Here is a 13,111-nt window from a genome sequence, read left to right as displayed (position 1 = left end):
CAGCCCTGTGGGCTCCTAGGGTTGACACCGGCTCCCACGGGCAGCAGTGGTTGGTGCCACCCCAGGCTGGGGGAGCAGGGGCCCAATGAGTCAACCAAAGGCATCCTCCAGTGCGTACAAAAGCCTTAATCACACCCCTGAGCAGAGCTATTAGTGTCGTGTGTATCTCAGACAGACATATACATACACTGATATATAGAGATATATACGCACAGATATACATACACATTACAAAGTAGCCCAGTCCAGCATTCACCCAATGTAACGGCCACGGTCCTGCTGCTGGGTTCATTAGGGTCGAGGACAAACCACAGCTGAGGACCTTTGAAAGAGGTTCCTCCCATTCCCTATAGAACTTAACTCATGCTGGACAAAGTAATCTGACTTTTAGCTTCCTAGTTCCCTGGAATCCTTCTGTTTCTTTTTTTTTTTTTTTTTCTGAAATGAATGTATTACTGTGATCATCTGGTTCGTTAATTTTTAGCTTTTTGCCCAGTCATATTTTGGAAAACACGAGAGGAACAAATCTGGTCATGGATGCCTTCAGATGTGTACCAAACCATCTGGGAAGGAGCATCTGGAGCACACATTTCATAAAGGAGCCTCCGTAGCCCTGGCTAACCATCCGTTTGCCTTTTTGACATTACAATCAGAAGACAAAATAAACAGAGACAAGATGCCACAGTAAATTTTCAGCCCGATTAGCATATGAGTAACCAAAACCCCATCAGCCTCTCCGAATTGCTCACTTAGTGCAGCAGGCGGCTGCTCCTCCCGGCCGATGCACAGCACCGGGTGGATGCAGCGCCCAAAGCGACTGCCAACAGGGGAGGTTCCGTAAGCAGTTTTTAAAAGTGGGAGGAAAATAGGAAGGGTGAAGGGGTCCGTAGCAAAATGCCAGCATCTTTTCTGCTCATGGCAGCCTGGGCTCCACGTCATGGGAGCTGAGCTCCTGTCCCCCCGGAGCAGGTCAGCACACGGCTGCCCAGCATTCGGTCAGAGATGGATGCAGACAAGCTTGCGGTGGGAAACAAAACAGAGATGACAGAGAAAAGTCATAACCTGTCTCCCAGACAGGCTGCCCCAGTGTACGCCAAGACCCAACCAAAGGCCACCGGAGTCATTCCAGGTGACCCCGAGCCTCCGCCACGCTAACCCGGTCATCTCCCGGTGTCCTCCCAGCCCAGGCAGCAGCTCTCCCAGTGCTGCCTCGACAGAAATCAGCACAGCCACAGCAGCATTGGAGTCAGAGGGCAGCATCGTTGCTGACACAGAGGCAAGACCCTATGGGCTGGCAGGGCATTGGGGATGTTCCCGAATCGGACGAGGCAATGCTTGTTCTGCACAGCGTGTTCCCACGAGCCAGGCCAGCATCTCTGTTCTGACTTCAAATATAGTAAGAATCAGCATAGCAGAAAAGCCATTTCTGTTCTGTTTGCTGTAAGGACTTTGCAGGGTGTCTGCTGTGGATATAGGAAATCAGCCACTCCCTACGCATAGGCACAATCGGAGGAAGATGCAGCTATGCCCAGATGAAAGAATATACATTTCACCACTTTAGTGAAATGGAAAGTGGTAAATCCTTCACTGGCCAAAGCAGTAATAGCATGGTGCTGGGGTCTGCAAGGAGAGATGACTCAACCTGAGGAGTTTCCTATATGAAACGGTCACCATGTGAAACAGACCATGGCTGGGTGATACCCTGTCGGGTGGGCTGGCAAAGAGGATGAGTTTTCTTCTAAACGGGCAGGATGACACACTGAGCATCACTGTGAGGCTGCTGGAAATCAAAGCAGGTGGGACTGTAAAAGATTCAGAGACTTATTCGGGAAAATAGCTGGCCTGGGCCCCCTATTTATACAGGGACCTGAATATAAGGACCTCTGTGAAAAATGCTTTCCTGAGGTCTGAGACATTATCAGAAAGAAATGGGCAGCAGGAGCAGGTAGAAGTGATGTTGTCCTAATGAAGCACAGAAGGAAAGAGCTTTGGCTTTGCTCTGTCAGCTGAACTGAACAATCTGGAAAGTCCTCTATGGTCACATATACGGCAGCCACAGACCTCAGCTTAAGCACTCCTGGATCCAGGTTTAGCATCTTACAAGGGAGGGCAACAGCAACCATCGGTGTCACCAGAGACAAATGCAGGAGCAGGAAAGCAGCGTTTGGAAACGACCCTGATGAAGAAGCTATACATAGTAAGAAATACTCTGAAAAAAGGGCAGTGAAAGGTTATTTTTACTTCTTTCTGTGACAGAAGATTAAGAAAGCAATTTTGAAAATGAACAGGAAAAACCTGCAACTTCTGTGAAGAAATATTCCATCTAACCTATTGTACTCGGTGCTGAAAATGAACCCTGTGAGGCAGGGCAGAGATAAAAAGGGAAATGCCCGCAGAAGTAAGACCAGTGCCTGAGACTGCAGGGACGCAGGCTGGTGTGACCCTAGGAGGGACCATCCGTTCCCAGATGTCTCCAGCTATGGAGCTGATCGGGTTGAAGAGAGATTTCTTCTCACTGCAGTCATGTGGCTGCAAGAAACGTGGATTTACCCTTTGATGCAGCCAGTGTATGCACTGGCTGAGATGAGGCAGCAAAGCAGCCAGACCCTTGGGTTAAAATTCTGTCCCTCCTGATGCCAAGGGTGAGTGGCCAAGATTTCAGCCTCGCTCTGCTCCCAGAGAGCACCTCCTTGTTTTAATAAAGCTAGATGGAGGCGGCCTTCACTCTCACTGCACTAGCAGACACCCCAAATAAGAAAAAAAAATAAAAATTCTGGCTAGTTGAAACATGATCTTGGTGATTTGATTTATTTGGCAGGGAGTGGATGGAGTGCTATGGAGGTTCTGCTTGCAAAGAAAAGCTCAAATGAAAGACAGAAAAAAGAATAGGGTGTGGGGAAGGAAGGGAAGAAGGAGGGAAACAAGGAAGGAAGGATGAAATTTCTTTCCTTTAGTTGTCACTGTATCTGCCCAGACATCTTTGGTTGGATTTTGTGCTAGGAAAAAATTAGTTTCTGTCCTCTGATAAGCTAAAATGCACAGCAGAAAGTTACATCTGCAAAATGCCGGGTTGTAGTTACGCTTCTGAAAAACATAGTCAGTATCTGCAATATTTAAGCTGTAAGCTAAGTTTTGAGATATGAGATGGAAGATCTGAAAGCCAAGCAGATGACCTCCACAGATCATCAGTTTTGTGACTTGTTTCCTAAGAGGAAAAAAAAAAAATAGAAAAAAAAAAAGAGATTGAATGCCAGAATTGCTTCTTGAAAGAAGTGGGAAAATAAAGGAAAACCTCCAGAATTAAATAGTTCTAGTAGGACAAAAAATATCCCCGAATTATCCCAAACGCCTGACCCGTTGCTTTCCCTGGGACATGTGAATAGACAAAGCTCTCCCTGAGGTCAGATTCGTGGCTGCTCTGGGAAGGTGCTTGCCACATCTCAGAGGCGCCCAGCCGAGCACGCTCTGCACGTGGACTCAAAGACAGGGCAGGGGCTGTGCTTCACCCGCAGGCTGGGAGGCCAAAGGGACGGGCAGGGCGGCGTGTCTCTGCCACCCAACGTGGTGCTGTGTCAGAGAGCCCTTCTGTGCCCTGCAGCCAGAGGGTTCGGGAGCTGCCAGCTCGGTGGGGTGGTGATGGCTTCGTGCTCCCACATCCCCTCCACCGGGCACAGCGCTGGGTGCTGGGGACACAGGCAAGGCATCACCCACTCCCTGAGCCTGCATTAAACTGTTCAGCTACAACTCCAGCAGCAACAGAAAAGAAAAGCAGCATAAACCAGAGCCTTGCTGTCGCCCCGGATAAAGGTCTGCCAGCTCTCCCCGTGCTGCCCACCGCTGTCCCTCTCCCCCTACAACCTCGCTATCCTCGTAGCCACAGCCCCAGGCAGACTGGAAGGAAGATATGATTTAAGGTCCAGCGTTACACGTAGGTACATTGGACTGCCACAGCACAGAAAAAGCACGTCAATACCTAGAATGCTTCCCTCGATGGCGCCACGACATGGTACACACACGCACACACGTACATAGAGATCTACAGGTAATGCATGGGGATGGCGTGCTGGCAGTGATACAGACCTTGGCGATGGTTCGGGCTGCTGCTCTTTCCTTTAAACAGAAGCAATAGTACATTAGCATGGTGTCAGGTGGCAACAGATGTTGCTGCTTCACTGTTAAAACATAACGAAAAGACAATACCAAACAATACAACTAAGTGGAAGTTGTGGACAGAAGAGAGGGAAAGGAGCGCTTAATTCCTGGAGTTTCTGGCCTGGACAGGAGATCACTGGAGACTCACACAACCTCAGAGAAGACACATACAATGCACAGGGCTGAAGAGTTGATCCCAACCCACCCTTGTGCCTACACAGGACTGAGACACCTCACGGCTGTGTGATTTGTGTGAGCACAGGAGGACTTCTGTGGGCTCAGAGAGTGGCCCCTTCCTTTGGAAATGCATGGCCTTGAGTGGTTTCTGCGCGTAGGGAAGGATTTGAACATCTCCTGTGACCCTGGGGTATCTGTTTATCCTTCCTGGCCATCAGGACAGAGCTAATGCCAGACCTGCTGATGCACAGCATCGCTCCCGGTGCTAATGCATAGTACTGGGGGGTGTTGGTGGGAAGGGGTACAGACCCCTGACCCCAGGCCCTGGCACCCCTAGCATCCTTTCTGCCTCCAAAGCCTTTGGCAGATACTTTGCCAAAGTAGTTGGCAAAGGCACTGTGGAGTGAGTGGGGAGCCACAATTTTTACAATCATTCTCCTACTGAGATCCCGAACCACTTGATTGTCCTGAAAAATCATCACCTGCAAAAGGATAGACTTAGCACCACAAGCCAACATAAGGCCACATTAAAAAAAAAATCCCTTTTACTGACCAGGCAGCTTAGTGGCATTTCACTGCAGCAATGAGGAAAACTTGTTATGCTTTCAACTATTCACACCTTCACGGTAGGAAACTGCAAAAAACAGCCCTGAACCAGCCTTGCCCTTGCAACTCCAGAAGAGAGGGAACAGATTGTGTGTCTCAGCACAGAAAAGTCTGCTTCCTCTGGCACCTGGCACAGACTGTCTCTGGTGGGGACAAACTGGACTGCAAGAAGAGCTGGGCAGGAGGAGCTCGACTGCCTCGCAGCGTGATGCTTTACAAGCCCTGGTCCTGCATTCACCCTGAGCTTAGACCCCCGAGATCTGCACAGACCCCAAGCCCTGTCCCGTCTGCTGAAGGCAGCAGCCTGTAGAGACTAAAAAACGCCCCCCTGCCCTCTGCTCTGTGCTCAGCCCAGCTTCAAAGCCCGGCCCCAGGCACTAGCTTAGATACTCACGCTTTAAAGTTTGCCATCAGACCCATGGGCCTCCAGATCTCCGTGCCCTGGAGGGACACGCAGCCCTGGGGCAGGTCCCGTCCCAGCCCAGCAGCCGTGCTGCAGCAAGGCCACCATCTCTGCTTTGTCCCCAGGGGTCTGCAACTCCCCTTTCACCAAACGGGTACCCTGGCTTGCTGGAACCACAAGAAACGAGCCTTCCTGAGTACTTGTTTAAGCTGCAGGATGCCTTGTCTTCCGGGGCAGTAATTTATACCTCACCACAGCAAATTTAGCAAAAATGAGGTGATGCTTCTGGCTGACATTGATTGATATCCCCCCACAGAGATGATGTGTGACCAGCAGAGAGCATGGGGCATGGCTGCGGTGGCTGTTTTGCCACACGGACACGTCAGGCTTGGCCTGATGGATTCACAGTGCAGGTCTGGAAACCAAGATGGTTTCCCAGAGGATGCTCACAGCAGCGCTGCGTGTTTGACCCACCGCCACAATGTGCTGTGTTCCAACTCAGTGGGATCTGTGATTTTTTAACCTGGTTATGAAGCCATAGGAAATCAGGACATGCTGTATGGGCTGGGGCAAGAGACTATGAGGGTGTCCCTTTTCTTTTTCTCACCACTAACATCTTGCCTGCTCTCAGGGGGAGGTGAGGAAAGGTTGGAGGGAATGAATTAGCACATCGTGGGCTTGAGTCTCCTCTGAGGGTGGTGAAGAACAGAAAGGTCAGAGGAAAACTGGGAACACTACCTTGATCTGAACCTCTGAAAATACAACTTTGCATTTTCAGCCAAGCACTGTAACATTACTCCAGAGACAAATTAGGCTGAATAAATGCATGTGCAGCATGGAAGAGGGATAGGGAGGAGGTCGCTGAACAACCCATGGGGATCAGCTGCCAAAACCTCTCACATCTTCAAGGTTGTCAATATGCAAAAGGCAGGAAGGGAAAAAAAAAAAAAAAAGGTAGTGAAGCGTGAGCTTTCCAAGCTCTCCTAACTCTGCTGCTAACCTGAACGTTAGTCCCGATTTGCTCTTCAGGTTCCTCAGGAGCTCCAGCTGGTTCAGAGGCGGGATGAGTCTAGAGGGAGAGAAGAAAGGTGGTTAATATTCAGGCAGAGCTGATTTCAGAGCCTCCCACCTTGGAAGTTTTGCCCGCTGCCCCATCCTTTCAACTAGAACCAGCTTTGTGCCACCGACTGCAACTGGGGACAGCTGGGGAAGGGTGGAGGGGGTTTGCCTGCTGCTTCCAGCAGTGCCCTGCGGCGGAGAGGTGAGGAAGAGAGAGAGGGACAGCAAGAGAGAGAGAGAAACTTGTCTGCTGCACCGGGCTCTTAACCTCCCAAAGAGGCTGCCAGGGTCTCTGAGCAGCACCGCGGTGTTTTGGCAGGAGAGCTGTTTTACTGCCTGTGGGCAGTGGTTTGTTTGGAGGTCAGTGCTTTGGCTGTGTATCAAGTGGAAAGAGGCTCCAGTGCTGGGGGCAGATGAGAAAACTCAACCCTGCTGCTCTCGGGAGCAGGGAGATGGATGAGAGGGAGCAGTCTGAGGGGCAGAGGAGACAGGGACCTGAGGCCAGGAGCACCCCAGGAGAAAAGGCAGTGTGCTCTGGGTGAAGATTAGCTGGTTCCCTGCTGTCTGTGTCAGGTTTTGCCCCAAAAAAGAGGCATAATCACATATTATTGCCATCTGGATCTGTGAGGAACGGGGGGTTTCTTTTCTTTTTCATTAAAAAGAGACTGACAATGGAAATCCTGGTGAACAATTAAAAAAATCAAAATAAAAACAATTTACTACACTGTTTTTCTTTTCCTTATCTTGTGTTGAAAGCTACTAAATTAACTCCCTTTTCCACCTTTGCTTTCTTTGGTTCAGAAGAGGAAGCCTGACTGCACAGAGCAGAGGGCGTGCTGCGGCCTTCAGGCCTGAGGAGCCTGGGGCTTGCTCCATAAACATTTTGCATTGAAATATCCTTAGTCAGGCCCCAGCTGGGAGCGATGTGGGCTGGAGGTGTTGGGGAAGGATGGAGAACACTGCACATGGCGGGGAAGAGCAGCACCGACTTACGAGCTTGCTCGGGGACTTTGCATTTGGGGTCGAGGCCTATGGGGCCCAGCCCATGGCTTGTTGCAAGTTCCTTTCTGTGCCACCAGCATGCCAATGTCAGTGCTGAAGTGCCACACATCATGACCTGGTCCAGGGGGTGCGAAGTCAGCAGAGCTGTTGCCTCTGGTTGTGCTTGGGACAGGCGAGCAGGAGGATGGGATGCAGGCCGGAGGGGGTGCTGTGTGGCTGGGGTGATGGCCTAAAGGGCCACAACTCCCAGGTAAGGTCTGCTTCTGTCTGCTGGAAAATAAGCTACGCTGGTTTTAATGAAAGCAAGGAGGGTCTACTCAAACTGCCCCAAAACCACAGCTGAGGACTGGAAGGAAAGGGTTGCAAGCGTTTGCACTCCCCTCGCAGACTGGTCTTGGCTGTGGTGCTGTAAGAAATGGGGCTGTTGCTAACCATAAAATAAAGGCAAGGATATTTATACCCGCATTTTTCCAGCCATTAAGATGCAGTTTTACAGTTTTCTTCTAACTGAAAAAAAGCAACTGGAAAAGCCTTTCCTCTGCATGCGCAAAGCACATACTCAAAATGCAGTTGTTCAGCAGAACAGCTTCGGTGTTCACAAAATTGAGGCAATCAAAAAAATTTCCAACCCTAAGTATGGAGAAAAGAATAAAAATAGGCTTGAAAATTTTGGCTCAGCTCCCCAGTCCAGCTCTGTTCACTTCCACCCAGAGAAGAGCACATCCTGATCCGATGAATTAATGATCCTCTTCACTCGAGACGCCAGGAAGAAGCTGACCTTGGTGCACTGGCGCAGTGTGCGAGTGCTGGGCTGTCACCTCCATTCAAACCCACCACAGGGCTTGCAGCTTCATTCCAAGATGGGAGAAGGTGGTACATAAAATCATGCACAAAGTGCATGAAGGGGACACAACTATTTTTTTCAGGGAGTTAATTTCCCAGAGAAGTCCATGCGCAGCAGAACACAGGACAGCAGCCCTACTTTCTCCCGCTGGGATCACAAATACAGGACTCCGATGCAACTCAGAGCTCAAGACCTCATTTGCTCGCTAGGCTGAAGGATTCAGGATCCCAGATGGGTCTTTTCTTTGCATTAGCCCATAACATGAAGCCTGTACTGTGCTGAAGGTGACAAGGTCTCAGGCCACCACAGAAGCTTCTATGCAAAGGTGATGACACACAAGCAAACATGGAAATTCCCTGTTTCTGCAGTAAGGTGGTGGGCATGGGAGATGTGTGATGGAAAAAAGAATGCTTTACTGAAAATATGGTTATTAAAGAAGTGTGTTAATTCAGCCACATACTTGACCTAAAATTTAATCTGAACCGAGCACTCAGTCTAACCTGCCATTACAAGAGCAGCTTGGAAAACTGCTATTGTATTGCATTAATTCACCAGAACCTCAAAGAAAAGACTGTTAACTAAGGGCTCTGCAAGGCACTTTAGCTGAGCCTTGCTGTAACACGCTGGACAGAGCGCATCCTGCACTGGTGTGCACACACGCAGGGACAGGTGGAGCAGGTGTCATCGTGTCCTCAAAAGGCAAGGAGAAAGAACCTCCAGCTGGGGCGGCTCACGTTTTCTCTCTCTCCTCCCAGTCCGTGTGTCAGTTGTTAGCAAGGGAAGCAAGTTTCGGTTAAAGGGGAGCTAGGTGAGAAGATCTGCACACCACAGGAGCACACACAGTTCATGCTACCCACCAGAGCACACATCTGCATCGCTGGCTGCTGCAGGGGACTCAGCGGTACCTATAGCTGCTTCCCATCACCCACCCCAGAACCGCACAGAGAAACACCACACTAACTCCAGTTACAGGCTCGCCCAGCCAAAGGGAAGGCGAATTTGCTATCCCTGGTAGCACAGATAACGTTCAAGCATTTGGGGACAGTGGGGATATCATGCCTCCGGCCAGGACATCATCAAAACCCCACAACACAAAGAGGGCAGCAGCACACGACAGTGCGCAGGAGCAAACACAGACACACACACAACACGCACACAGAGACGATGATGATTTTTTTGAACAGCCCCAGTATGAGCGATTAAGCAGAGGGTGACAAGGAGATGGATACTGGGATGGGAACCAAAATGAGTCTCCATGCTGTGCTGGAGTTCCTATGAGGAGCCAGTTATTACCCTCGCCATGACTTTATGTCTCCAGCCTAAGCTATTCTTCATAACTGGGAACATTTATGAAGCTTATAAAATATTTTAATGTAAGAACTGGAATGGAAGAGTTGTGGTTTTATTTTCCTTTCAGCAGTAGAAAAATGCCCAATTCTCAAAGCAGGCTGCTGTTCTGCACAACATAGCATGCATTCATAATCTTATACTTGCAATCACTGATGCAATTTGCTATAAATTAAGCACACAGACAAAGCGGTAAGTACGATTTACTAAGGTGGTAAAACTTGCATCTGTGAAAACTGGAACCAGGTTTGGAAATCGGGCACTAAATCACATCAGCCTTAACAGTGTTAATGCATCCAGTGAAGATTTAAACTGCTCTAGGAACAGAGCTTGGCCCACAGTCTTGAAGATGTGGAATTAATGGCTTGCATTTATTCCACATCTTCAAATATTGACTTTACTACACCTTCAGATATCTACTACCTCATATAAAATATGCCTATCATTTGATATACTCTTTTCTGCAGAACCTGAGATAATGTTATTTGTAATAAATCTTACCCAGCCATTTACACATCTTTTCGATTGGACAGATCCCAAAAAAGTTAAATCTCAGAAGGAACACCTGGGACTAATAACTGCTTGGCTCTGGGTCTCAGAAGGAAAAACTAAAACAATAATCCTGCTGAGGTGGAACATCCCTTTTTCAAACCTCAGACTGGATTACTGGGGGAAATCCTGAGCGATCATTTCAGTTAGCATATTGGACCTGCATTCAGTCTCTCCCTCCTCCTCAAGAGCAGGCACGGCCACTGCTGTGATTTTATTCTGCACTACCACTGATGTGTCCCACGGTGCCACCACAACCTTTCACAAAAACAAAGGCAGCAGGTGTGGTGTTACCTGGTGGGCACAGCTCCTACAGCATGAAGTGAGATAAATGGTACACCGATGGATGGGAAAAGAAGGTTGGGGGAAGAGGAACACGCTTGAGTGATGGAAGAAGGGAAATAGAAGCATGAACAGGGAAGGTTTCTTGTTAAGCGTTGTTATGATTTGGAGGAGGTTGGTAAGACCATCAAGAAATCATCCTTTAAAAAAAAGCAAGCTTATCAAGCACTCTCACATTCTCCTTCCTTAAACCGACATTTTGGCAGACAGTTTCCCAACACTTGTGTGTACCAATAGCTAAAATGTGCATGGAGGTGCATGAAGTTAGTTTGCAGGCAGCAGGATGGGGAGCCTGGTTTGCACTTTCACTCATTCCTTTGAAAAAAACTGATCTTCAGAGGTTTCTGGTTTCGCTTTTTTAATTAAAAAGGGCTTTGCATGTTACAGTCCCAAACGAAGAACAAGGAGTGACATGACACACAGCTTCAGTCACATGCACTTCATACCTGGAGGCACCGTATGTTTGCGTTTGCGTGCTTTTCAAGTGTTTTCACCAAAGAAAACCAAAGGGACAAGAGAAAGAAATATAGGTTCGGAGGGGAGGGGGGGATGGGAGTGGAGGGGAGAAAAGAAACAGAATAAAGAAAATTAGCATATGAACGAAGAGTATCCCCTGGTGCAGATGCGCTGGGACCAGGCGTGCAGGTGGGCACTGAGCGTGAGCTGAGCTCGCTCCCCACTGCAGCCCTCGCGCCGCTGTCACCCTTGGGCACAGGCTGCTGGCACCTTGCTCTGAAAGCAGATGGACACCACAGGGCAAGGAAAATGTGGGGGCCTCCGAGACCTTTTGGGAAGCATCCACAGCCCTCAGTCCCATCAGCCAGGGACTCCTTGGGCCAGACGGATGACTCCAATGTCATATTCCAGTAGCTTTTTTCCAGTGAAAACCAATATATCAACAGAGCTGAGATCAAGGCCTTGTTCTCACAAGTGATAACAAAGAGCAGATTCTTTCCTGAGCAAATCCAGTGGCTGATGTGTATCAGGTTAAAATGTGCAGGGGCACCAAGCTGTGCGTGCACCACGAGCCCAAAGGGAACCTGCATACACAGGAGCCGCACGCACGTTGCGGGTTTGCTTCTACCACGTTTTGAGTTGAAAGATCCAATCTGAGCTTCTCTCGGAGACCACCATATTTTCCCCAGAGGAGTGAGACCAGCTCTACCGCAGTGATCTGAGTGATGTTCTGTGGAGACGTGAACTCCTCCAGGGCACGTGCACCCATTTTGGGATACCAAGCAGCCAGTCTTTTCAGAGGTGCCTTGGGAAGACAAGTTCAAGTCACAGGGCTCCTTCCAAGAGGAATAAGCAGCCCGATGTTGAGCAGAAAAGGTGCCGAGACAGCGGTGACTGCAGCTCACCTCCAGCAGCTGGGAGGGAGAGGGGAGCACCGTGTCCCTCCTATCCACACCCCAAGCACGGCGTGCGCCCCAGCTGCATGTCAGCAGCCATCACCTTAACCCGGTGTGGGGCTCACGGCTGTCAGCGCACGCCAGCTGGCTTAGGGAAGAGGGTAGGAAGGGTAAATGGACAGTGTGAGAGAGATGGAAGCGGCAGCCAGAACATACAGTTACCCCCCTTTTTTTTTTTTTAACTAGGAGAAAAATATTTCCAGTTAATTTAGCTGAACGCATCCAAAATGGACTCAAAAGATATTCACTCCTTTCTTGGTTAAAAAAAAATAAAAAATGGCTAATAGCTGAAGCCGTCAGTGCAGCTGGGGCTCACCCTCCTGGGTGTCATTCCTGTTGCCTGTGCACAGACAGGAATTGGGGTTTTGGGATGAAGCTGAGAGCAGAGAAACCCGTGCTCAGGAAGCGCAGGACTCACTCATTCTTGGGCAAAAGGGTGTCCCTGTATGTCTGGCCACGTGGTAAGTTCAATCTTTCAGAGAGCAATAACACCTGACAAAGCCCACCGAAGCCAACCCTGGCGCTTTGAGCTTTGCAGTGGACTTTGGGCCAGGCTCTGACCCTCGTCCTCTCCAGCAGCTGACCTCAAGCAGCGCCCCGAACGGAGGGCGAGGAGGTCAGACACCGAGAGGGAGAGTTGGATGAGTGGGCTTAATGCTATTGGGAAACAATTGGGTTCTGTTTCGTTGGGTGGTTTGGATTGTTTTTTTGTTTGCTTTTTTTCTTAAAGCAAAATCTTGAAGTCAGTTCATAAATCTCTTTAGGGAAAAAAACAACCGATCAGACACACACTGGGAATGAATCCAATGAAAACTTACTGACCACGACAATGTGACTTCCAACAGGCTTTTAAGATGGATTAACAGACTGGCCGCTGCGTTTGAAATATGGGCTAATGCTTACCCTGGGAAATGTATGCACATCGTCTGCTGGAGGGCTAAAAGGCACCGCACAGATAAAACACAGAGGGGATTTTGAGTCACACCCGCACTGGCACAACCTGGTGCTGGACAACAGCTCCGCACCGCAAGGAGTAGGGGCCACAAGGAGCCCCATCACACCCCCCAAAAAGACTATGAAGCTGCAGGAATATCTAACCAACATTGCCAACTCCTGTGCAAACCCAGAGAGATCCAGGCAGCCCCCCAAAACACACCAGAAAGGGATGCACAGCCCTGCCCGGGCTGCAGCACGGCGTGAAGTGGAAAATGAAGGGCC

General features: G+C 49.4%; 1 protein-coding gene across 14 annotated transcripts in view; it reads right to left on the bottom strand.

Annotated features, from left to right (window-relative positions):
* The window catches only part of KCNQ2 (potassium voltage-gated channel subfamily Q member 2), a 74,167-nt gene that overhangs the window by 29,891 nt on the left and 31,165 nt on the right, over nt 1-13,111 (bottom strand). For 11 of the 14 annotated variants that reach the window (XR_014572947.1, XR_014572948.1, XR_014572949.1 and 8 more), the window contains 2 exons: nt 6,339-6,407; nt 4,081-4,110 (listed from right to left, as the gene is read on the bottom strand). Coding sequence is in view for 8 of the 14 variants with exons in the window: in XM_083801153.1 (XP_083657279.1) it covers nt 4,081-4,110; nt 6,339-6,407 (99 nt within the window). In the remaining 6 variants the exon portion in view is untranslated. Of the gene's footprint in view, nt 1-4,080; nt 4,111-6,337; nt 10,958-13,111 lie in introns of those variants that run through there. The other 3 variants (XM_083801156.1, XM_083801151.1, XM_083801152.1) reach the window with 2 other exon arrangements.

The sequence above is a fragment of the Anser anser genome (assembly GCF_964211835.1).
Source record: "Anser anser genome assembly, chromosome: 16".
In the NCBI taxonomy this organism is placed as follows: Eukaryota; Metazoa; Chordata; class Aves; order Anseriformes; family Anatidae; genus Anser; species Anser anser.
The sequence above is the reverse complement of the archived record's forward strand: the minus strand, read 5'-3'. Positions and strand labels throughout refer to the sequence as shown.